The sequence below is a fragment of the Heterodontus francisci genome, chromosome 37, assembly GCF_036365525.1.
Source record: "Heterodontus francisci isolate sHetFra1 chromosome 37, sHetFra1.hap1, whole genome shotgun sequence".
NCBI lineage: Eukaryota > Metazoa > Chordata > Chondrichthyes > Heterodontiformes > Heterodontidae > Heterodontus > Heterodontus francisci.
The window spans coordinates 24,663,439-24,689,522 of NC_090407.1; the positions used below are offsets into that span (position 1 = coordinate 24,663,439).

The window sequence follows — 26,084 nt, forward strand, 5'->3', positions numbered from 1 at the left end:
GTTTCCTCTTCTGGGGGAATCTAGAACTAGGGGAACAGTTTCAAAATGTTTAATATCATTTTAAGATGGAGATGAAGAAGAATTCCTTCTTTGAGGGTCGTTAATCTTTGGTATTCTTTTTCCCCAAAGAGGAGTGGAGATTGGGTAATTGAATATATTCAAGGCTGAATTGGACAGATTTTTGCTCGACAGGGAGTCGAGGGTTAGGGGGGGCAAGCAGGAAAGTGGTTAAGGCCACAATCCGATCAGCCATGATCTTATTGAATGGCAGAGCAGGCTTGAGAGGCCAAATGGCCTACTCCTGCTCCTATTTCTTATGATCTTATGAGCAGCAGGTGGACTGAGGCAAGGTTGGAAATGGTTGTGTTACAATACTATGATATACTTGTTCGATAAGTGAGTGTCTTGGGTTCCTCCTTCTCAGTTTACTTCCTTTCCTCTCCCGATAGTACTGACTTAAGCTAGGATACAGTTTCATAGCTGACAGTGACCCTTGCCCAAGTGCCCTATCTTTGTGTGATCCTAGGTTCTGTTTGGCTATTTGGAGTTGTTGTGATTTTTTTTAAATTCCAAAATATACTTTATTCATAAAAAACTGTAAAAAAAAAAAAATACATTACCAAACAGTTCCAAAAAGCACAAAGTCAAAAAATACAAGGAGTGCAAAAGAAATCAGTTTCCTTCAATACAGGAGTGAGTTGCCTCACAACCCTCCCATTTCATTTTACATGCTATGTACATTTTACAGCAAGCCAAATATTTTCTGGATACAGTTGAGGGGTTTTTCATTGGTCCAGCCCCTCAGTTCAGCTTGGTGGGGGGGACCTTACACAGTAGTCTTTCCCCATTGAGCCTTTGCCGCGGCTGCCCCAAGCTTTAGTGCGTCCCTCAGCACGTAGTCCTGGACCTTGGAATGTGCCAGTCCGCAACATTCGGTCATGGACAACTCTCTGCGCTGGAAAACCAGCAAGTTTTGGGCAGACCAAAGGGCGACTTTCACTGAGTTGATAGTCCTCCAGCAGCAGTTGATGTTTGTCTCAGTGTGCGTCCCTGGGAACAGCCCGTAGAGCACAGACTTCTGTGTTACAGAGCTGCTTGGGATGAACCTCGACCAAAACCACTGCATCTCTTTCCACACTTACTTTGCGAAGCCACATTCCAGAAAGAGGTGGGCAACCGTCTCTTCCCCACCGCAGCCACTTCGAGGGCATTGTGCAGCGGGTGTGAGACTCCGGGTGTGCAGGAATGATCTGACAGGGAGGGCTCTTCTCACCACCAGCCAAGCTAGATCTTGGTGCTTGTTTGAAAGTTCTGGTGATGAGGGATTCCTGGCAGTCTGGTCAGGGAACCATCTGACCGGGTCCACCATCTCCTTTTCCCGTAGGACCTTGAGGACATTCCGTGCAGACCACTACCTGATGGATTGGTGGTCAAAGGTGTTTTTCCGTAGAAACTTTTCCACGAAGGACAGGTGGTACGGCACGGTTGGCGCGTTCTGCAGCAATGTGACCGGACCCATCCTTCGCAACACTGGGGACAGATAGAACCTCAACATGTAGTGACACTTGGAGTTTGCGTACTGGGGGTCTACACACAGCTTGATGCAACCGCACACGAAGGTGGTCATCGGGATGAGGGCGGCGTTGGGTACATTTTTCCCGCCCTTGGGTTTGAACATCGTGTCCCTTCGGACCTGGTCCATTTTGGATCCCCATATGAATCGGAAAATGGTTCGGGTGACGGCAACAGCGCAGGAGTGGGGTATGGGCCAGATTGATATAGCAACTGAACCAGATCAAGTGTTCGCCATTTTGGTGTGTACTTTCCAGCAGCAGTCAGTGGGAAACACACTCTTCATAAAGACTCTTTTTGGGCAAGTATGCCAACAGGATTAAATCTTCCTCTTTGAAGAGAAAGGTATAATGTTTTAGAGGTAAAATCTCCACAACTGACCTTTGCAAACAACAAAGATCCAGTTTCGAACTCCAGTCTATGCTAAATTCGTAAATCTCAGTTTGGGTAGAAGCAGATGTAATACAGTTGGCAGCACCAAATTTGGGTTTGTCTGCTTGCGCGCACAGGTGGGTACGGGTGCCTCTGCCTGGGGAGAGGTGAGTGGGGAATGTGTGTCGGTGTGCGCACCTGCCGGGGGCAGGGTGGATGTGTGTGTGTGCGTGCCTGCCTGGGTGGGCGTGCCCCTGTGTGTCTGGATTATGAAAATCCTGCTCTAGGGCAGCAGAGTTTAAAACTATGCTCAATGAACATCAAGACATGAAAGGTTAATTATTGATCACCTCGGCCTTAAGCAGAAACTGCCTAGACTTTTCAAATAAGGCAGCAAAAGCAATGCAGAAGGTGCATGAGAACCTGGGCATGAATAAAGTTATTTTGTTGACGGAAGATGAAACTGCCTGTGAAATAGTGAGCTCCACAATGTGAACAATAGCTACCCAAGCTGAGGGCCATTAGCAATGTTCCCTCTAAGCTATGCGATTGTATGGCAACCCAAAAGTTCTCTCGCAGGCCACGCATAAGTCGGCTCCTTTAAGTTACCACATGTGCATGGTTGCAGAAAAGAATTTAAAGGGGCCGTACCCTTAAATAAATTGCCCATGTGCTCCAAGAAGAAAGTAGAGGGTATGTTGGCTGTTAGTACCTGTACATGACTTTTCTGGCTGGCACAGACATGATAGTCTGACTGGCCTCCTGTGCTGTAAATTTTCCATGTTTCTATCTTAACTGGACCAGCCACAAAAATACTATGGCTACATGAGCAGGTCAGAGGTTGGGTATCCTGGAGTGACTGACTTGTCTTCTGACTTCCCAAAGCCCTTCCACCACCTACAAGACACAAGTCAGGTGTGTTCTCCACTTGCCTGGATGAGTGCAGCTCAAGAAGCTCAACAGCATCCCAGACAAAGCAGCCCATTTGATTGACACCCCGCCTTAGACATTCACACCATTCACCACTGGTGCACTTTGGCTGCAATGCGACCATCTGGATAATTATCCAAACAGAAAATATTTGCAGTGGGACTAGGTGAGTAGCTCTTCTAGAGACCCAGCACAGACATGGTGGGCTGAATGTCAGCCTCCTGTGCTGTAACCATTCTATGATTTAGAAGATGCACTGTGGCAACTCACCAAGATTTCAAGACCTCTTCGACAGGCACCTTCCAAACCTGCGACCTCTATGATCTGCATTAAGAACAAGGGCAGCAGGCACATGGGAACAGCACGGGTTGGACGTTCCCCTCCAAGTCACACACCATCCTTGCGTCAAAATAGGTCACTGTTCATTCATTATCGCTGGGTCAAAATCCTGGAACTCCCTCCCTAACTGCACTGTGGGAATATCTTCACCACACAGACTGCAGTGGTTCAAGAAAGTGGCTCGCCACCAGTTACCTTCTCAAGGGCAATTAGGGATGGAAACTAAATGCTGACCTTGCCAGTGACACCCACATCCTGTTAATAAATGAATGAATAAAAGATGATGTGTATTCATTTGTATGCAATTCGTTATCCCTTGAAGTACCTAATTTCTCCTCGTCTCCTCGCTTAATCCTATAAATGGCTTCATTGTCCCCTTATGAAGCTTCTCCATAATTTCTACCTGCAGAAAGTCAATGGGTGAAATGTTTTGTCTGCCTTAGAGCTACCATGTTAAAATCTGTAGTTGTACTGATTCCCCATTCCCATAATGCTAGTTTTGCAGTTTTTTGGCCAAAACTGTTCCAGAAAAGTTAGACATTTTTGGTTATTTTTTTGCTTGTATTTTACTACAACTAAATTATGCTGGCTAAAATTCAACTGAAAAAGTCCTTTAAATCAGCTGCGACAGGTTGACTCAAATGTATTTGGTGTTAAATTTCTGTGTTAATGCTTTATCTGAAGTGTGTGTTCAATTTATCTGAGCAGGTAATAAGGCTTTAAAGATAGAGTCTGAGGTGTTGCTATTACAATTACAGATTTCATGGGTGTATGGCATTGTACTGTGATCTTTTAGCAGAGCAGATGAATGTGCAATTTTCTTTCCTTTGGTTAGGGATCAAGCTTCGATTGGCCGATTAGTATGTTTAAAATGCTCTTTATGCATTGTTCAGACTTGGCTATTATGAAGTATTGTTTTCTGCAGGCCTATTCAAACCATACTGGAGGTTTGCTCTGGTATTGTGATGGGTTATATGACAAACATTGTGGTTAGAAATCAAAACTTGGTTGTTTTTGCAATGCACAACATCTTCTGAATCTCTGGAAAAGTAGCTAATGTCTACATATTTAAAATCCAGGTACAACTTTCAGACTGAATAATGGTATGAGTGACAGCTCCAGTGCTATGTGTTTATGGTGTCTTGTACTTATTTAAATTTGTTCTGTAGAAAATATGCCACCTGCTACAAATTAAGTGAAGAGGATGTGACTGCTACTTGTGACTCAGAACAGGACGCTCAGCAAGTCTAAGTCTTTAAGGTGGTTTTGCAAGTTTGTGAAAATACTTCTAAGCAAAATTCAGTTGGTAGTGCTGGAATACAGCTGGTGTAACAATCCTAAGTGAGCTACATATGAAATTGGTTAAGGAAAATGAACAGAATTAAACTTGAGAAACTGCATTTTCTTTATATGTGTATGCAAGTCTTAACTATATTTCTTTCCCTTGGGCACTAATTTTGGTTTAAGATTTCCTTTTAGATAGTTTGTCAGCTTGTGGTTGATGCTGCTTTCTAGCTGCACCAGTGAGAACAACTGTGTAGGCTATTCTTGTTTCTGGAGTTGGATCTTTAATTTCTGTTTAAATTGACTGTTTTAAAGTTTGCATATGGCTATTGGGTGCTCATAGACAAAGTAGTTGCACACAAAAGCCTTCCTGATTTTTGTATTTAGTGTAAGATTTTTATTCTGTGCTGACCTGTTCCACTGATTTGTTTCAGCTCACAGCAAACTATATGAATTACTGGGTGCATAATGTTTAATTGGAACACAAGGCTAATACTTTGCTTTTGGTTAACTACATTATCGTTTTATTAATAAATCAAAATTTTGACATTTCTAGTGGCTGGACTGATTCCAGGTAACCAGCAGTGACTCTTCCTCTTGCTCCCACCAGGTTCTCATGTGAAGGAGCTGCCTAATTTTTTTAATATATAAGTTAAAGTAAGAAGTAAACTTATCAGATAGTTGGGAGCATGATAGTTATTGCTGGATTCTGATTCAACATTATAGTTGGTGGGCACTGTTCAGTTTGCATTGGCACTTTTCACTGATGAAGGACCCTGGTAAAGTTTGTTTGTAAAGAGAATATAATGGGATTTATGGATGAAATTACTTTGTGGGACAGGAAATGAATTAGATAAGTACAGCTGTGCCTCGGGGCAGTTATTATCCATTACATTTTTCAATTTGGTTCAACCCAGGGCTCAACTTAAAGAGCACAGAATGTCCTAAATAATTATGTTTATCTAAATGATCCTGATTTCTGTTGGGATCAAGACTCAGTTGCACACCTGGAACGGATCATGTGTGCGTCATTGCTATAGTACAGGCCTTGGCACGTTAAGCATTCCAGAGATTGTGTTCACTGCTCGACCAGTTTTTAAGTTTGTTTTGAGGCCTCAAATGCAAAGGTTATTTGACAGACACGTTATTGCTACTTAATATAATCTAAATCATTTTATATATTACTCTGAGACATTCCAGCCTATCCTTGTGGTGTCCTGTTAACTAACCAGTGTTTCTTGGCAAGTGCTGGGAGCAGGAGTCGCCATTCTGTGGAGAATGTACATAGAATGTACTATAGAACTGTAGCATACAGTGAACAACAAGTTAAATTTATACTGTGCCTTTAATGTAATAAGATGTCCCAAGGCGCTTCACTGTAGCATTATAAAACAAAGTATGAAAGCGAGTCACATAAGGAGATATTTGGTCAGATGACCAAAAGCTTGGTCAAAGAGGTAGGTTTTAAGGAGTGTCTTAACCAACAAGAACACAACACAAGAAATAGGAGCAGGAGTAGACCATATGACCCGTTGAGTCTGTTCCGCTATTCAGTACGATCATGGCTGATCTTAGGCTTCAACTCCACTTTGCTGCCCACTCGCCATATCCCCTGATTTCCTGAGAGATCAAAAAATCTGTCTATTCCAGCCTTAAATGTATTCAAAGATGGAGCATCCACAACCTCTGGGGTAGAGAATTCCAAAGATTCACAATCCTTTGAGTGAAGAAATTTCTCCTCATCTCAGTCCTAAATGATTGGCCCCATATACTGAGACTGTGCTGCTGTGTTTTACATTAGAACATAGAACAGTACAGGCCCTTCGGCCCACAATGTTGTGCCGAACCTTTAACCTACTCTAAGATCAAACTAACTACCTACCCTTCATTCTACTATCATCCATGTACCTATCCAAGAGTCGCTTAAATGCCTCTAATGTATCTGCTTCTACTACCACCGCTGGCAGCGCATTCCATGCACCCACCACTCTCTGTGTAAAGAACCTACCTCTGACATCTCCCCGAAACCTTCCTCCAATCACCTTAAAATTATGCCCCCTGGTGATAGCCCTTTCCACCCTGGGAAAAAGTCTCTGACTATCCACTCTATCTATGCCTCTCATCATCTTGTACCCCTCTATCAAGTCACCTCTCATTCTTCATCGCTCCAATGAGAAAAGCCCTAGCTCCCTCAATCTTCGACCAGCGGAAACAATCTCTCAGCCACCCTATCCAGCTCCTTCAGAATATTGTATGTTGCAATGAGATCGCTTCTCATTCTTCTAAACTCCAGCAAATATAGGCCCAATTTACTCAGCCTCTCATCCCAGGGACCAATCTAGTGAACCTTCGCTGTACGGCCTCCAATGGAAGTATATCCTTCCTTTAAATGTGGAGACCAAAACTGCACACAGTACTCCAGATGTGGTCTCAGCAAAACCCTATAAAATTGCAGCAAAGGAGGAAAGCGAGATGGAGAGGTGTAGGAGGGTATTTCAGAGCTTGGTGCCTAGGCAACTGAAGGCGCAGCCAGCAAGGGTGGAACAATTAAAATCAGGGATGCACAAGAGGCCAGAATTGGAGGGTCGTGGGGCTGGAGGAGATTACATAGATAGGGAGAGGAGAGGAAATGGATGGATTTGAAAACGAGGATGAGAATTTTAATATCAAGGTGTTGCTTGATTGGGAGCCTGTATAGGTCAGCGAGGACAGGGGTGATAGAGGAACATGACTTGGTGCGAGTTAAGACACGGACAGCAGAGTTTTGGATGACCTCAAGTTTACAGAGCATAGAATGTCGGAGACCAGCCAGGAGTGCATGGGAATAGTCAAGTCCAGAGGTAACAAAGGTATGAATGAGGGTTTCATCCAATGAGCTGAGACAGGGGCGATGTTATGGAGGTGAAATAATACAATTGTTTCGAGTCATATGATTCTGTACAAAGATCCTGTTGTATCATTGCTTATTTCCTTTGACTCCTATAATAACTGAAAATTAAATAACTTTTAACTAAAGAATTATAGAGTCATAGTTATACAACACAGAAACAGGTCCTTTGGCCCATTGTGTCTGTGCCAGCCATCAAGCACCTAACTATTCTAGTCCCTGTCTATTTTCCTCCAAAAATGCATTACTTGACACTTTTGTATTAATTTGAATTTGCCATCTGTCTGCCCATTCTGCTCACCTGTCTTTGTCCTCCTGAAGTATTTTTTATTTCTCGTTAGTTTGCTAGATGTTTTCTACCTTTGCCATCAGCAAATTTTGATTTTGTACTTCCTATGCTCACTGCCACATTATCTGCATATATTTTAAACAAATTGGACCCAGCACTTATTCCCAAGGTATACTATTTCTGACTCTTCAAATTAAGCAACACCCACTAACAGTTACTTTGTTTCCTACCATTTAACCAACTTTTATCCATGCTGTTGCATTTCTTCTTGTATGTCTGAATTTTTCTTATAGGCTTCCTGTGTGACAACTTATTGAGCTCCTTCTGAAAATATATGCATATGTTTTTTCATTCATTCTTGGGGTATAGGAGTTGCTAGCAAGGCCAGCATTTATTTATTTATTTTTTATTTCCAAAATATACTTTATTCATAAAAATCTGTAAATAAAAAAAAAATACATTACCAAACAGCACCAAGTCAAAAATACAAACAGTGCAAAGGCTGTCCGTTTCCTTCTATACAATCATGAGTTGCATCACAACCCTTCCATTTCATTTGTCATGCCAGATACATTTTTACATTTTACAGCACACAAAATTTTCCCGATACAGTTCAAGGGGTTTCCCATGAATCCAGCCCCTCAGTTCAGTTTGGTGGGGGGACCTTACACAGTGGTCTTTCCCCATTGAGCCTTTGCTATGGCTGCCCCAAGCTTTAGTGCGTCCCTCAGCACGTAGTCCTGGACCTTGGAATGTGCCACTCTGCAACATTCAGTCACGGACAACTCTTTGCGCTGGAAGACCAGCAAGTTTCAGGCAGACCAAAGGGCGTCTTTCACCGAATTGTAATCCTCCAGCAGCAGTTGATGTTTGTCTCGGTGTGCGTCCCTGGGAACAGCCCGCAGAGCACAGACTCCTGTGTTACCGAGCTGCTTGGGATGAACTTCGACAAAAGCATCTCTTTCCACACCTGCTTTGCAAAGGCACATTCCAGAAGGCGGTTTCCCAATTTCCCATCTCAAGTTGCCTTTAAGAAGGTGGTGGTGAGCTGCATTCTGAAATTGCTGCAGTCCATGTGGTAAAGGCACTCTCACAGTGATGTTGGGTAGGGAGTTCCAGGATTTTGACCTGGCAACAATGTAGAAACAGCAACATATGGCCAAGTCAGGATGGTATGTGGAGAATATGGAGTAGAACTTGGAGGTGCTGATGTTCCATGTGCCTGCAGCCCTGTCCTTCTAGGTGGTAGGGACTGCAGGTTTGGGAGGTGCTCTTGAAGAATACTTGCTGAATTACGCCAGTGTATGCTGTAGGTAGTACACACAGTGGCCATAGTGCACCAGTGGTGGAGGGAGTAGATCTTTATGTTGTGCATGGGCTGTTGATCAAATGGACTGCTTTGTCCTGGATGGTGAGAACATTTGAGTACAGCTGCACCCATATAGGCAAGTGGAGAATATTCCATCGCACTCCTGATTTGTGCCTATAGGTGGTGGTGACTTGGGGAGTCAGGAGGTGAGTCACTCATCGCAGGATACCCAGCTTCTAATCTGTTCTCTGATCCACAGTATTTTACTGCATCTATTGCATTCCCTTTATCTGCATAATTTATTTGTTTCTTTAAAAAATGTCATTTAAGTCTATCAATCACTTTGCCTTTGTCAGATCCAAGTTGGCTGGCCTTGGACATCATATGCATCTGTAAATGGTCACTTGATGTCAAATTATAGATTTGAAGAGTTTGCTCACATTTAACACTCTGGTCTGTAGTTACTCAATTTAATCTGTCTGCCTACTTTTTTTTTTAAACAAAGTCTTATATAAATGCAAATTGTCTACGTTTCTATGACCATGGGTACAGATGTAGAAAAGGAGAAAGTAAATTCTGCCAAATGATTTGTGATCCCTTCTACTGTTGAAGTATTAATATTTAACATTAATTATTGAAGTATCAATACAGTAGTATTTTTGAGTACCATATTGATTAGTTATAAAGGAATAATTATGAACATTTGATTAAATTGAGTGTTGTAAGGATAGATGTAGGTGATCTATGGATTGTGGTCTTGAGCTGCTGGGACAATAGATGATCTGTCTGTGGAATACAACTGTTTAGAGTTTCTGCTTTAATTTGTAAGAGAGGATTCATATCCTGAAATGTAACATTTTTGAGGTTCATGGAGAAATTCTGGATCTGCATCTTGGAGTTTTACTCAAGGTTAGCTGCCCCTCTCCGATTGAGCCGGCTTAGAGGGAATGAGCTTGACGGGCAAATCATTGGGTTTTTTTGTTCCCTGTTTATGTTTGTAGTATAAGTGCAGACTTCAATGTCATTAATATTATCTCATTCTTTTCCCTAGACTGAACAACAGCTGGATTGTGCCTTGGATTTGATGAGGCGTCTTCCTCCTCAGCAAATTGAGAAGAACCTCAGCGATCTGATTGATTTGGTAAGTACAGGTTGAAAATATTGACCAGTTTATTTGGGCTTAGTGTCACAGTAGTCTGCTGTTTCCAGCCACATGGGTCTTGCGCAGCCAGAAAGTAGTAAACTTCAAATAAAAAGGAAGAACTGTAAATGCTGGTGATATAAAAACACAAAATTATGGAGATACACAGCAAGTCTGTCAGCATCTCTGTTGGGGGAAGGGAAAAGAAAGGTGAATTATGACAGGTCTGTATTCTTAATTAGACTTTTAAAGCTGCTGATGAACCTTGTGTTTCTGTTTTTATACCGAAGTTAAATTGACAGATTTTCAGCCAAATCACAACTGTCCTGCTGCTGATCTTAATGGTTCTGACAAGTTTACCTTTGTGTTCAAATAGCATTATGTGCAGTATTTTTTATATATAAAAGCAGCTTTATTGCAACACTTGCTCAACCTTTATACTAATTTCTGGCAAATAAAGTATAGTTATCCCTGGTGTCATCACATTCATTGTAACTCATTTAAATAATAAATCAGTTTTTCCAAGCTCTGGATTAGAGCAACCTTCCCTTCTCCCACCTAATTGCCACCGCAATATTCAACTGCCTGATTCCCAAACATGATATTGAGTCAAAAGTTCTGTTTTCACGCTTGATATGATCAAAAACCAATTGCAGCTCTGAAACTAGATGCCATAATTAATTGTGCAGTGATGCAGAAGTAACCTTTTCCTGTTTTGAGTCCTCATCATTTTTAATTTCATTTTTTTCTGCAATGTTTTCCCAATTCTCAAACAACTTTGTTAGTACAATATTTAACTCTAATTTTCATTTTAGGGTGTTTTAAATGCGTCTTTTATTTGCTCTACTAAGGATTGAATGGTTGCTATTGTAAAATCCTTTTATCTGATATTGTGCACATGTATCAATTTGTCAAAGATCCAATTTCATTTCTAAATAGATGCTTGACTTTGCAAGTACTGTTGTGAAAGCCCTTTCATCTTGTGTTTCATCAAGTTGTAACTCCACCATGAAGTAACCAAAATAATATTGATTCTCCAATCTAGGACAATTGCCATCTTCATGCACATTATCTCAAAAGTAATTTCACCATTTAAGAATGATCCTTCTACACTATGCCAGGTCTTTGCTTTTGTTGCAATCTCAATATTCTTCCTCCTGTTAGCAGCTGTATGACTATTGAAGTACCACTACAATTTTATTATGGCTAGTAATAAAAATAGCTAATGGGATGTTGCCCTTTATCACAAGGAGCTTGGAATTTGAGTGAAAAGCTTATGTTATATAGGACTCAGTCAGATACCATCTGGTGTACTGAGTTCAGTTTCGGGAAGTAAATTCAGGAAAGATACATTGGTCTTGGAAGGGGCATAGTACAGATTCAACAAAATGATACCAGTGCTTAAAGGGGTAAGTTATGAAGGCAGGTTGCATAAACCTGGTTGTAGTTCCTTGAGTTGAAAACGTTGAAGGGTGGTGGAGGAATCCAGAACATGACACACATCCTTAATATTTAGTGCTAGATGGTTTAGGACTGAATCAGGAAATGCATTTTCACACAATGGGTAGCTGAAGTCCAGAACTGGATCTCCCAAAAGTCTGTGGTGCTGGGTCAATTCAAATTTCCAAGACTTGAGATTGATGGATTTTTGTTAGGTAAGGCTATCAAAGGATATAGAACAAAGGCAGGTAACTGGATTTATGGTACATATTAACTTTGATGTAAAGACAGATGAAAGAACTTGAATTTATAAAACACTTTTCATGACCTTAGGGTGTCCCAAGTGCTTAATGGAATGCTTTGAGGAGCTGAATGGCCTATGTTCTATTGGTCAATGATGGCATTTATTAAAATGTTTTGGGTTTGAAAAGATTTGCAGACAATTTTTCTGATTTCATAAAGCTTTTTTCCCCAAGTTTTAAGATCCTAGTTGGTTAATGGTTTTGTAGTTTTTTGGTCTAACTGGGACTTACTTAGCTGTGGATGATCCATCCATGGTCAGTACCAACTTGCAGTTAAGATCATGACATTTAATTCAGATCTTTTCTAGTGACTTGTCCACAGCAAGACTTTTGCAAGCCTGAAGAGTTATTGAAGCTTGTTCCATCTTTAAGTTTTGAATAACCATTTTAAGGCCCTGAAAGGGTAAGCTTTCTAGAAAAACATGTGTTTGTATAGCACCTTCAACATAAACCTCCCAAGGTGATTTACAATAGGATTAGATAAGGGAATGGAGACTGAGACTTCAAGGGAGAGATTAGGAAGGATGACTGAAAGCTTGGTACAAAAGGTAGACTTACAAAGGATTTTAAAGGTGGAGGAAGATATAGCTAGGGAGGTTGTTGGAGAGAACACGTCCAAGGCAGCTTAAAGCTGTCATCAATGATAAGGTAAATGACGTGAAGAAATATATGCAACGTCAGAGTATGAGCACCAGGTGGGACAGGATGAGGACGAGGAGAGGGATGAAAGTTTAATGTGTTGGGCACAGGCTTGATATCCTTGAGTTTAGAAAGACCTGAAGTTCCAATCCCATAAAGAAACATTCTTCTAACTCCAGGCCAAGGTCCAGATTCTACTTAAAGGAGCAACGATTTGCTCAGTGATGCACAAAGGAACCCCTGGCTGCAGAAATTGAAGTTGACAGCTTTGTGGAGTAGGGTCGATTGTATGCATACTGTCATGTTCTTGAAGGAACAATGTATCCAGATGACTACTACTTACCCATGGAGCTGGCTGGTTATCTTGTTTGGTGTGTAGACGGTCTGCATTCAAAATACAAAGAAACCAATTAAGCATTTGTTGGTGCTTTGTGCAAAATATACCAACATGATCAAAAGAATTCACCATCACGAGCATCAGATGAGGTAGATCTCTATCCTTTACTGTAAATTCCAGATGGCAGTTTGAGTCACTAATCTAGGTTGCAAAGCATGGCTCTAAATTTGTCCATTAATAGTCCAAACATTGACTACTTTGGTTTATGAGAGATGATATAACGTTTGTGTGTTTAATCAGATCTGTCATCAGAAAACTTGCTTAATGTTCATTTTTAAAGTCAATAGCAATTCAGTACACAAAAACTAAGCTATCCATGCAATTGTGTTTCACTTTTGCTTGCATAAGGTCTGTCTTTAGGTACCTAACACCGAGTGTGCATTATCCTTTGATGGATAAAATTTTGGTGCCATTTCTTTAATGTTACTTTTATGCAGGAGGATGTTTCAAAGCACTTCACATTTCAGGGAGATAAACTTTTAATAAGCAAGAGGTGAAAACTCAGATTTCGGTTTGGAGGCAAGGTTGAAGAAAAGGGTTTAGAAATCAAGAAGGTAGTACCATGAAGGGAGCAAAACAAGGAGTTCTAGAGGGCAGGTATGCAGAAGCTGAAAAAACAATCATCAGTGATGAAGTGGGGAACAATAAGGAGGAGAAACATTTGTGTGAGCTCAAAAGGCTGGGCATGATCACCAATATACGTTGTCAAGGCATGAAGCGATTTGAAAATAAGGTTGGAAATTTTTAAGTAAAGTCAATTTCCCATGACTGGTAGTCAAGATGGGTCTAGCATGTCTTTTTCAGCAATCAGTTAAGTCCAAGAGCAGCTTGCAACTGCTGGACAAAAAAACCTAGAAACTGCACTCCGTGCTTTATCTGATAAATTCATACCAGAATTCCAAACTTTGTTGAAAAAGAATGACTGCAAAGTTTTGCGCTAGACAGTGGTAGATGTTTGTAAAGAAAATATACACGTGCTAAGTATATTTATCTGTGTTGAGTTTATGCAAGGTGTTTTTCCATTAAAATTAGAGTGTCACCATAACCATGCCTGTGAAAGTCCATGATTTCCATTGTACGACATGGGGTTATAGAATGGGGGTTAATAGAACCATAATGGGGAGGGGAGGTCATAAATGGCTGTGGGTGAGGTGAGGTGGGATGTAGGAAGGAAGGTATCGGAGGGAGATGTTGAGGGGGTGGTAAGAGGGATGAAGGGGGGGATAAGCATTTTATTTTCTTTTTCCCACTGCTCTAGGTTAACATTTGGTGAAATTTTCTAGATTATGGATGAGGACCCTTTGCATGCCTGTTAGACTCGCTCTAACCAAACGGGTCATATCGATCACATCGGGTCACATTTGAATTTCGAGCATCACTTAAATAAAGATGCAAATCACTCTTCAATAAAAAGGTCACTCTCAGTATTGAAATTAGTCTTTAATTTCTTCCATATATATTCAGAAATTTAGATTCTGAAGCATCAGTCCTGAGAGGAGACATTGAAAATACTTTCTATGTCATTAGAGATGATGTAGATATGCTAATATTCACAACTGATTTTATTTCCTTCTAGTACATGTATCACGTACACAGGCATGGAGTAATGGAGGTGGAGAGAAATAGGAATTTAGATTCTTAAAAATCAACTATGGAATATCCCTGTTTCATTGCGCTTAAGCATCATAGTTACATCCTAGCAGTTTATGGTCGTAATAATGGAATTTGACACCATAGCTATGATTTAATGGAGTGATAATTGCCTGCATGTAGCTGTTGATTTATTTTGTTTTTGGAAAATCTAAAGCAGCATTACGACAGATTGTATTGGCTTCATAGAAGGCACATATATGGGTAATATAACTTAGTTTACCAGAATGTATGTACACTACTGCAATAGACACTTGGCAGGCTACGGTACCTTTGACCCACGCAAACTAAGACACCACATGCCTGCACCAGAAGTTTGGCTAGGAAAGGAACAGCTGCTGTGAACAGACTCAATCACCCTTAAAGGCACAAGGAACTCGGCCATATTACATTATTAGAAATGTCAAGCAGTTGCCACTAGCTCAAAATGTTGAGTACCTTAGCAGCAGTGGCTACAATATTTTATTCCAGATTGATACCTCCTAAAGCTGATAACTCTTTAATGTTTGGATCTGCAAGCTTCCAGTGCCAGCAGTGGTGCAGCCAGATGGCTAGTAAATGTAGGTAAATATCTTGCCCCTTCAGGGCTGCTCAGAGCAAATGGATCAGTGCTGTCAGTTCATGTATGTCTAGCTCATTGGACCCAGGGCAGTTTGAATCTGATTTCTGGGACCTATTGTGCACATACAATAATTGATTTTCAACAGAGTTTGTAAGGAGATCTAGTTAACTTTTAACTATTGTTAACTGAATAAGCCAGTGAAATGCCCATCTTACATCCTAAACATCAAATTGATTTTTAACACTAACATTTTCTGGAGACTAGAATCGCTTTTTTATGTAGATCATGGCTGCCTTTTGTCTCTTTTAGAATATCCCACTATGATGAAATATTGAAAGCATTTCATATCTGTAGAGGTTTCTAATGATTGTAAATTGTTTTCTGTCTGAGAAACATTTCCAACTTGTTGCCTTCCAAATCTAGTCAACACATAGATGTTTGTTATCTAATTAAATCTCATCTGCGTTTGGTTAGCCATATACCCACCTGGTGTTTTAGGGGAAACCATGGCTGTGATTTTGAAAACTCAGCCCTTGTACCAGTTTTGCTAAATTGATCCTTGAATGATGCATTGCTAGATATAAATCTTCCAATAGAAGTAATATGAGTAAATTAAATATCTTACTGGATATTAGGGGCTACAATTGGCAACATTCCAGAAATGGTTACTTTGTGGCCCTGTCATCATTTGTTTTCTGATTTGTGTCCAGTCCACAAAGTTATGTAGTAATGCCAAGAGTTATCTGCTTTTGAACCATTTCTTGTTATTCAGTGATACTGCCTCTAAGTGAATTGCATCCATATGAATCTTGGAAGTTGTGGATGGCTGGTCAGTCAGAAATGGTGAGGATTTGACCCTTCTGATTTCTTGCAGTTCATTTGTCATTTATCTTCATAATCAGGATCAGCTGCTGTTTGCACACTGTGAATGAGTTTCCTATCGCTGTCCGTTGCTCCTCTATATTTTCCAGGTGGTTTTGGAAGCTTTATTCCAAGTGAAGCCACAGATTATTTCTATTTGAAGTTCTGCGTAAAAATTAAAGGACTTGGTTGTAGCTTCATCCGTGTTTTCTGAACTTTTGAGTGTGCTCTACAGGAGCTGATTCATTAAATGATCATCTTCCATTCATACAACATGTGGCCACTAAGAGCCATTTTCTCAAGTTAAAATAGTCATACTAGATGCATTGTTGGGCTCAGATTAGTGTGAGTATGACTACTGAAATATTGAAAATTAAAAAGTGGCTGTTACTTTTCCTAGAAATCTTAAATCGTGTGTACATAAGTTTTTTTTGTGTATGTCATAGTCCCTCACAAACACTCGCTGTTTTCATTAAGAAGTTGATTTACAATCCAGGCTTTGGCACATCTGTTGCTGTTTTTCTATGACTGCAGCACTAGCAATTATAGCTCATTAAAAATGTCAGTCTATTGCGGTAAAATTTACTTGAGAATGCTTTCTAATTATTGAAGCATTAGCCTGCAAATATTGTGCATTTCTTTACACATGCTTTGTTTTCAATTTCAATGCAGATGTAGAGAGCAGAAATTGTATCTTGCACAATATCTTTTAAAATTGCTCTTTGAGCTCTGGAACTAAATTGTTCCTTGTCAACTTAAAATGGATGTCTGCAAAATATGTAAATAAATATTTGGTGTCCATTTATGATTGCATAAGTATGAAGTACTTAAGACTTTTTTGACAGTTTTTGCGGGATAGCTCCTAAAACATTGACAGCTGTAAACTAATTACAATGTAGGTTTTCAAATTGGGGTGTCTCGACCCCAGAAGATTGGTTGGCATCCTTCCATCTACGGAAGATGATGGACACGCAGCAAACAATCCATTTAGGTGCCATGTCTCCTCTTGGTGCACTTTTGCTGATGGCTGTGAAGGCCAATCCTTGAGAGTCAGTTTCTGCCACAAGTGCTGCTCGTGAAGCTGCCAAGTGATGCTGAGAGTTGTTTTTGACATTGATGCTTGTTGCCAAGTTGCTGTAGCAACCGGTTGTCATGGTAGTGCACACCAGTCCACAGGATATGTTACCATTTCTCTCTTTCACCAGCTAGTGACTCCCAGGTGCAATAGTCGACATTTAGGGCCTTCATGTCACACTCGCAAGCATCCTTGAAGCGGAACTTTGGGCGTGCCACTGGTTGTCTGGCCCCGGCTACCTCACCATACATAAATAAAATAAATAAAAATAAAATAAATCCGCTGTACCCCTCTTCTCTTCAGTTACAGCCCTATCTCTAGCCTTCCCTTTCTTTCAGTTTAAAGTCCTAGAACATGTTGTCATTACTGTACCGTTATGATCTCACACCAACATGCTTAAAGTCCTCAAACGAAGATTCTGCCTGCTCGTAGCACCAAAACATTGTTAGTCAAAGGTACCAACAATGTGCTATGTTACTGTGACTACAACTTGCTGCCATTCCTCCTCTTTCTCAACTTCTCTGCAGCCCTTAATACTGGCAACCCATTCCATCCTCTTGAAAATCTCACCTCCACAAGCACTGTTTGTTCGTGGTTCTACCTCCTGTAGCGTCTTTGATAATTTATCATCATTGGCTTCTCATCCCATTCCTGCATGGTCACCTGTATTGTAGCACAGGCTTCCATCTTTGGGCCCATTGTTTTCATCAGTTACATGCTACTGTTAACATTTTTGCATCTGTTCTATTCTTCTGACTCTAGTTTGTTTCATCCCTTATATCATGCATCACTCTCAGACAAGTTCTTTAAGAGTACTTATCTTAGTCTTGAGATCTAGGTAAGCAGTCAGTAGCATCCCTCTAAATCCAGTCACAATATTTAACTAACTTAAAGCCAGTTGTGGGAGTGGGGCTTTGGTGGAAGACGAGCCATGCACCTGCCAAATTCAATAAAATTGGTTTGAACGGGTTTTCCAACTGTAGGCTTGAGGGAGGAATGAAGCTACTTTTGAACAAGCACAGGTTGTGAGATTTATCCAAGAAAATGAATGACGCTTAATTATTTTTCAATCGAAATGTCAGTTATGAAAATCCAAACAAGCGACAGCAACTCATCCAGGGGTATGTAAAGTTGCTGAGTTAGGAGTTTAAAGAAAAAAAAAAATTGGAATCTTCATACTTTGCTGAGATGAGATAGACCCAGCTAACTCCTGTAGTCAGAGAAGTACAAGGAAGCAAAGGTCTACAAATGTAAATGTTACCTCTTAAATAAAAAAAGCTTAGCATTAGGTTTGGATTCTTATTGCTTTTTTCATCCAAGGATTTTGATAGGCTTTCTGCTGTAGAAATCTAATTGTTAGATTGCTTCTTTAATAAATGCACTTAAGTCTAAAATCAGATATGATTTGATGCTCTATAGCTTTTGAGGATTAAAATCTTGTAGAGGAAGAGAATAAATTTGAATAGCTTAAAAATAACTAATAAACAAGGGTTACTGTTATCCTGGACACAGTTGAACTAGATTTCAAGGCTAGGGGAAAAACACTTGAAGATATGGGAAGTGGAACCCCTGAGAGAGCTAAGATGTGACGCCCAAAATAATATGGAATATGGGTAGAAAAGACCCAAAAGCGTAACAAAGTTTTTGCAGTTTTAGTGTCAGTTTTCTTTTAAGTGCGATCTGGTTTTAGGAATCTGCATTTTGATTTAGTGATCAGATTAAACCTTTGTTACATTTCAATCAGAGATTAGTACTGAATCAGTCAGGCCAACTTAGTCTGGAACTGTTTGCACTTGGAATGATGGCTAAAGTGAAATACAGGGAAGAAAGGTAGTACCTGATCAATGTGATACACATTAGAGATGACAATCAATTTCTAGGTCTGGGACTAAATCTAATCAAAAAAGTTCTTGGTACCCCAATTACTTTTGTGGGGTAGGGCAGGAAAAACATTGTCCCTATGGAGAAGAAGAGGTGAATAATTATGGTAATAGCTTGAATGACCGATCTGTAACAAGCAGAGCGTCCCAACTCTTAGGGGTGAAGTTCTCAATACAATTCTGGTGCGCTGCTGAGGTATTGCTTTGAATTTTGGAGGAAACTGAGTGGGTAGCATGCTTCCCCAACTGTGATGTAACTTATCCTTGTCACTGCTCCCTGCTTATCTTCATCTGGAAGTACATCCCCAGATATGCTTCACTGACTGAGTTTTGTATTGTGTTCACCTGATTTTCCAGCCTCTTTTATGCACTTCTTTTGGTTTTGAGGTATTCAACACATACCCCACCTCCCCATCCCCCCGTCAATATCTTGTCCAGGGTCTTCTGACTCTGAGGATTTTGAAGCGGCTTTCTTTGTTCTTAAGAGCAAAAGGTTTGTGAAAAGTACAGCAAGCTCCAGCAACAAAAACATCTTAAATTTAAATGTAATTTTATTAAAAGATTCTGAAGTCACTGGTTCAATAAACTAGATTAATTTACTTGTACAGTGCTGCACTTTTTAAGCGCTGAACAATTCTTCAGCGTCATTCACATAAGATTGTAACAGAAATTTAACTTTTGAAGGAAGGAGAGACCCCTGGGCTAAATGGTATGCCTTAAAGACTCTGCTTAGTCTTGTTGGGATATGCCAGAGTCTACTTTCTGATTTATGTTTTTCTTAAGGCCATCTAATCCCCCCAAGTCCCCCAGAGTTATTGTATAAACACCTGCATCTTGTAGAATCTAATGGAAAGGGCAGACTGATTTTGAATGCAGAGAGGCTTTTCATGGTCTAATGGCTTTGGAAACCCAATCAACCTGCTGTTAATAAGAGCCTAACCAGTTTCTTCTCTTATTAGCAGAAGTTCTTAGGTGAGTTGCATGTGACCTCTAGTGGCTCTGGAAATTAACCCAAACCTTTTGTTTTGGATTGACTGCTGTGAGTAGCCTGCAGAGCTGATGTGTCCAAACAGCTTCTGAAGAATGAATTCAGACTAAAGGGGTAACAGCTGCATTCGTCTGATACAAAAAAATCACACTAAAATCTTTCTTTATATCCTATTGTACTTTTATTTACATTACATTTTGAGTGTTTTTTTTCCCCTTCCTCCAGATGCTGAAGAAGTTCAACACTAAATTTGGATAGTGGTAGCTTTCCTTAAACTGGGACATGAATGCTACTTAATCCAAAAATTTCAACGAGAAGTGCCGTCTCATTTACTATACTGACTGGTACAGTGGTATCATAAATAATGACCTTAATATAATGTTGTTTGCTTCCTCTCCCTATGCTGAAGGGTTGCCTATTTTGCCTGTTGCAAATTACTGTGCGTTTTTTTTTAATGCATTTTTGTTGTGAGCACTGGTGGTACCAGTGTTTATAATAAAGGATCAATCTGAGTAAAGGTAGTTTGTTCAGACTTGCTGGTATAATTAGCCAATTTAGAAAATGTTGTGCTAAGCAAGGATGGCAACCTAATGAGCAATGCTTATATTTAGCAAATGAAGCACATTTGTCATGAATATCAAGGCAACTTTTATAATGAAATTTTTTTTGTTCTAAAACATTGGTTACTGCTATTGAGATTACACCTTTTACATCAAGTATCTTTAAAAGTTCTGTCCAATAAGTATGTTATAGTCTATAAGTTGTATTCTGTTTTGAAGTTATATGTCAGACACTTCATGCCATTCATCTAAATAAATGTTGGAGACTTAAAAGGGGAATGCAAAACCATCTTGCTCCATATGTTGTGTTCTGTGTGCTGGCATGCTGTGTTTTGGTGGATTTTTTTTTTTCTTGATCTATTTTGAGCTACATTCGGAGGATCTGAGCACCAGATTGGTTGTAAGACAACAGCCTAAAATGCTAGGCAAGTGGGTTTTCATCCAATGTCCACATATCTACACCATCCAACACATTTTACTGGGTGGTAATCAGGAATGGGACTCTTTGTTTACTATTTCCTCTCCCCTACTTCCCAAATTTACCAGGAACAATTCTCATAATTTTGAGGGAATAAAATATTTTAATATATTTTGAACTTAATGGCCCGTGTTTGTGATCAGCAGCAAAGGAATGGTGCCTGCCATTCACATCACTGATGGCAGCCCACAAAGTCTTCTCAGGATTTTGAGCGGAGATTTATACTTATCCAGTGTCTGATGCAGCATGGCGCCCTCCGCAGAAGGATCTGTGGTGCATTAGAGCAGAGATAGAAACAGCAAGGTTCTTCAACCAATCAGATTGAAGGATTCTCACCGAGCCACACCAAATCTAAACCGGGAAGTAGAAAGCAGAAAATATAAATTAGTATAAATAAGTACAGAAAGCAAAATAAAGATTGGGAAATACAGGATGAAGGGCGAGCTAAAAGCAACAGACTCAAAATGTATAAAGAAAAACTTTTTTAAAAAAAATCTCCAATGCTAACCTCTGAAGGGGTAAGACACCACACACTTATAAAATTAAAATTTAAGGGCCAGAGTGGTTGTTTGTCAGAGGCTGTCAGCCATGGCTCAGTTGGTAGCACTCTTGCCTCAAAGTCAGAAGTCCCGCTCCAGGGCTTTAGCACAAAAAATCGAGGCTGACATTCCAGTGCAGTGCTGAGGGAGTGGTGCACTGTTTGAGGTGACATCTTTCAGATGAGACATTAAACTGAGGTCCTGTCTGCCCTCAGGTGGGCATAAAAGATCCTGTGGCGCTATTTCAAAGATAAGCAGAGGAGGTATTCCCAGTGTCCTGGCCAAGACTTATCCCTCAATCAACATAACAAAACACATTAGGACAACAAAAAGATATTCCTGTTTGTGGGAGTTTGCTGTGTGTAAAGTGGCTGCTGCATTTTCTACATTTTAACAGTGACTACACTTCAGAACTACATCATTAGCTGTAAAGTGCTTTGAGATGTCTAGTGGTCAGGAAGGAAGCTTCATAAATGCAAGTTTGTCTTTTCATTTTATCACTTCCTATTTTTAAACATTCACCTCCTGAATGTACCAGCCCTAATTTTTTTTCTGGTGTTTTTAGTGGGCAAGTACCACAAATTCATGCCATTGCATTGATTTCAGTGCCAAATCCTTTAGTGAGGACTGTTACAGCACACCCTGTGGAGGAGCGGGGTATCTCTGACAGCAACTTCCAGATTTCTGTGTTTAGCTATGTTTGTGTGTACACTGGAAATCGCTGTTCAATTTCCTCCAATAACGGTGACCTCTAATAATCTTGCCATTATCATCGCAAGATCCAGACAAATGAATAGCATTACCTTTTTAAAAAAATACAGTTCTCTGTTTATTATGTTGAAAATGTTGACAATGAATTCTTCGCGACTAATATTATGAAGCCAGTTTTTGCAAGCTTTTCTGGAAGATAATTAAGGATGGGAAAATTTACAGCCGTATTTAGTTCTCTTTGACAGAAAAAGGGATACAGAGCAGAGTTTTATTAACTATCAGTAAACCTTTGTCTTGGTTTTCTTAATTTGCAAAACCTCTAAGGATGTCTTTTGGCATATTGCGTTACTACTTCAGCATTCTTAAAAAAAAAAAGAAACCCCTGCAGGACCAGTTGATTGTAAGATGTTGAATCATTGCATCCTGTTCAGGTTCATTTTTGCTATTGGCTTTTGCCCTGAAAATGCCTCCTAATTATGTTTGATCAGTACAGATGGAAAGCATATTTTGGCTGTTTGGATATTGGGGCCATGAAAGTATTATGATTATTCCAGATTAAATGTGCACAAAGTTATAGCTTATTGAGTGGGAAGGATTATCATAATGTGTGCATGTATTAGGTGAATATTTTTGTGTATCCATGTGTAAAGGGGATAGGGATGTTTTGTGTGCATGTGTATTGGGGAAGGTGCAGGGCAACGGATGAAGAATGCATCCCGTGAAGTAAGGGTGAGTTAAGTGTACCCGGCCTTTCAGGTCTTGAGCCATGGGGGGACAAAAACTGTATCTGGCAAAGACTTGCAAATGTTTCAGTAAGAACAGAGAAGATGGTAAAAGAGGGGGGGGGTGTGGCATTGTTAATCAAGGAGAGTATTACGGCGGCAGAAAGGACGTTTGAGGACTCGTCTACTGAGGTAGTATGGGCCGAGGTTAGAAACAGGAGAGGAGAGGTCACCCTGTTGGGAGTTTTCTATAGACCTCCGAATAGTTCCAGAGATGTAGAGGAAAGGATAGCGAAGATGATTCTCGACAGGAGCGAGAGTTACAGGGTAGTTGTTATGGGGGACTTTAACTTTCCAAATATTGACTGGAAATACTATAGTTCGAGTACTTTAGATGGGTCAGTTTTTGTCCAGTGTGTGCAGGAGGGTTTTCTGACACAGTATGTAGACAGGCCAACCAGGGGCGATGCCACATTGGATTTGGTACTGGGTAATGAACCCGGCCAGGTGTTAGATTTAGATGTAGGTGAGCACTTTGGTGATAGTGATCACAATTCGGTTAGGTTTACCTTAGCGATGGGCAGGGACAGGTATATACCGCAGGGCAAGAATTATAGCTGGGGGAAAGGAAATTATGATGCGATTAGGCAAGATTTAAGATGCGTAGGATGGGGAAGGAAACTGCAGGGAATGGGCACAATCGAAATGTGGAGCTTATTCAAGGAGCAGCTACTGCGTGTCCTTGATAAGTATGTACCTGTCAGGCAGGGAGGAAGTTGTCGAGCGAGGGAGCCGTGGTTTACTAAAGAAGTTGAAGCACTTGTCAAGAGGAAGAAGAAGGCTTATGTTAGGATGAGACGTGAAGGCTCAGTTAGGGCGCTTGAGAGTTACAAGCTAGCCAGGAAGGATCTAAAGGGAGCGCTTAGAAGAGCGAGGAGAGGACACGAGAAGTCATTGGCGGATAGGATCAAGGAAAACCCTAAGGCTTTCTATAGGTATATCAGGAATAAAAGAATGACTAGAGTTAGATTAGGGCCAATCAAGGATAGTAGTGGGAAGTTGTGTGTGGAATCAGAGGAGATAGGGGAAGCGTTAAATGAATATTTTGCGTCAGTATTTACAGTAGAGAAAGAAAATGTTGTCGAGGAGAATACTGAGATACAGACTACTAGGCTAGATGGGATTGAGGTTCACAAGGAGGAGGTGTTAGCAATTTTGGAAAGTGTGAAAATAGATAAGTCCCCTAGGCCAGATGGGATTTATCCTAGGATTCTCTGGGAAGCCAGGGAGGAGATTGCAGAGCCTTTGTCCTTGATCTTTATGTCGTCATTGTCGACAGGAATAGTGCCGGAAGACTGGAGGATAGCAAATGTTGTCCCCTTGTTCAAGAAGGGGAGTAGAGACAGCCCTGGTAATTATAGACCTGTGAGCCTTACTTCGGTTGTGGGTAAAATGTTGGAAAAGGTTATAAGAGATAGGATTTATAATCATCTTGAAAAGAATAAGTTCATTAGCGATAGTCAGCACGGTTTTGTGAAGGGTAAGTCGTGCCTCACAAACCTTATTGAGTTTTTTGAGAAGGTGACCAAACAGGTGGATGAGGGTAAAGCCGTGGATGTGGTGTATATGGATTTCAGTAAGGCGTTTGATAAGGTTCCCCCATGGTAGGCTATTGCAGAAAATACGGAAGTATGGGATTGAAGGTGATTTAGTGCTTTGGATCAGAAATTGGCTAGCTGAAAGAAGACAGAGGGTGGTGGCTGATGGCAAATGTTCATCCTGGAGTTTAGTTACTAGTGGTGTACCGCAAGGATCTGTTTTGGGGCCACTGCTGTTTGTCATTTTTATAAATGACCTGGATGAGGGTGTAGAAGGGTGGGTTAGTAAATTTGCGGATGACAGTAAGGTCGGTGGAGTTGTGGATAGTGCCGAAGGATGTTGTCGGGTACAGAGGGACATAGATAGGCTGCAGAGCTGGGCTGAGCGATGGCAAATGGAGTTTAATGCGGAAAAGTGTGAGGTGATTCACTTTGGAAGGAGTAACAGGAATGCAGAGTACTGGGCTAATGGGAAGATTCTTGGTAGTGTAGATGAGCAGAGAGATCTTGGTGTCCAGGTACATAAATCCCTGAAAGTTGCCACCCAGGTTAATAGGGCTGTTAAGAAGGCATATGGTGTGTTAGCTTTTATTAGTAGGGGGATCGAGTTTCGGAGCCACGAGGTCATGCTGCAGCTGTACAAAACTCTGGTGCGGCCGCACCTGGAGTATTGCGTGCTGTTCTGGTCACCGCATTATAGGAAGGATGTGGAAGCTTTGGAAAGGGTGCAGAGGAGATTTACTAGGATGTTGCCTGGTATGGAGGGAAGGTCTTACGAGGAAAGGCTGAGGGACTTGAGGTTGTTTTCGTTGGAGAGAAGGAGGAGGAGAGGTGACTTAATAGAGACATATAAGATAATCAGAGGGTTAGATAGGGTGGATAGTGAGAGTCTTTTTCCTCGGATGGTGATGGCAAACACGAGGGGACATAGCTTTAAGTTGAGGGGTGATAGATATAGGACAGATGTCAGAGGTAGTTTCTTTACTCAGAGTAGTAGGGGCGTGGAACGCCCTGCCTGCAACAGTAGTAGACTCGCCAACTTTAAGGGCATTTAAGTGGTCATTGGATAGACATATGGATGAAAATGGAATAGTTTAGGTCAGATGGTTTCACAGGTCGGCGCAACATCGAGGGCCGAAGGGCCTGTACTGCGCTGTTATGTTCTATGTTTTATAAATATTTCGGCCCTTTTATGTTGCAACTTGGGTTCTGAGAAAGATGCCATAATGAGTCTTGACTGCTGTTAGCTCGGTAGCAGTTGGGTCATTCATTTTTAGCAACAACACTCTCAGCATAAACGTATGATAAAAGATTTAAAATATTAGTGTAACCTGTGGTACACTTCTTTTGAATAAAGTTGTGGCAACAAAAGTTCTTTCATCAATTTTTAATTTGAAGGTTTTGATTCCAAGTACTGCAATGCAAAAATAATTGAAAAGACATAATTCGTTAAATAATAAAAACATTATTAGCAATACTAGTAATATCATTAATTACAACAAAGAAAGTGGCATGTCACAAAACTCAGTGTGACTTCTAATATGCTTTACAATTTGACC

General features: G+C 40.6%; 1 protein-coding gene across 1 annotated transcript in view; it reads left to right on the top strand.

The window, feature by feature from the left end:
- capzb (capping actin protein of muscle Z-line subunit beta) overlaps positions 1-26,084 on the top strand; it is a 108,200-nt gene that overhangs the window by 17,788 nt on the left and 64,328 nt on the right. Inside the window, exon 2 of the mRNA XM_068017332.1 lies at positions 10,034-10,123. Coding sequence (XP_067873433.1) covers positions 10,034-10,123 — 90 coding nt within the window. The remainder of the gene's footprint in view (positions 1-10,033; positions 10,124-26,084) is intronic.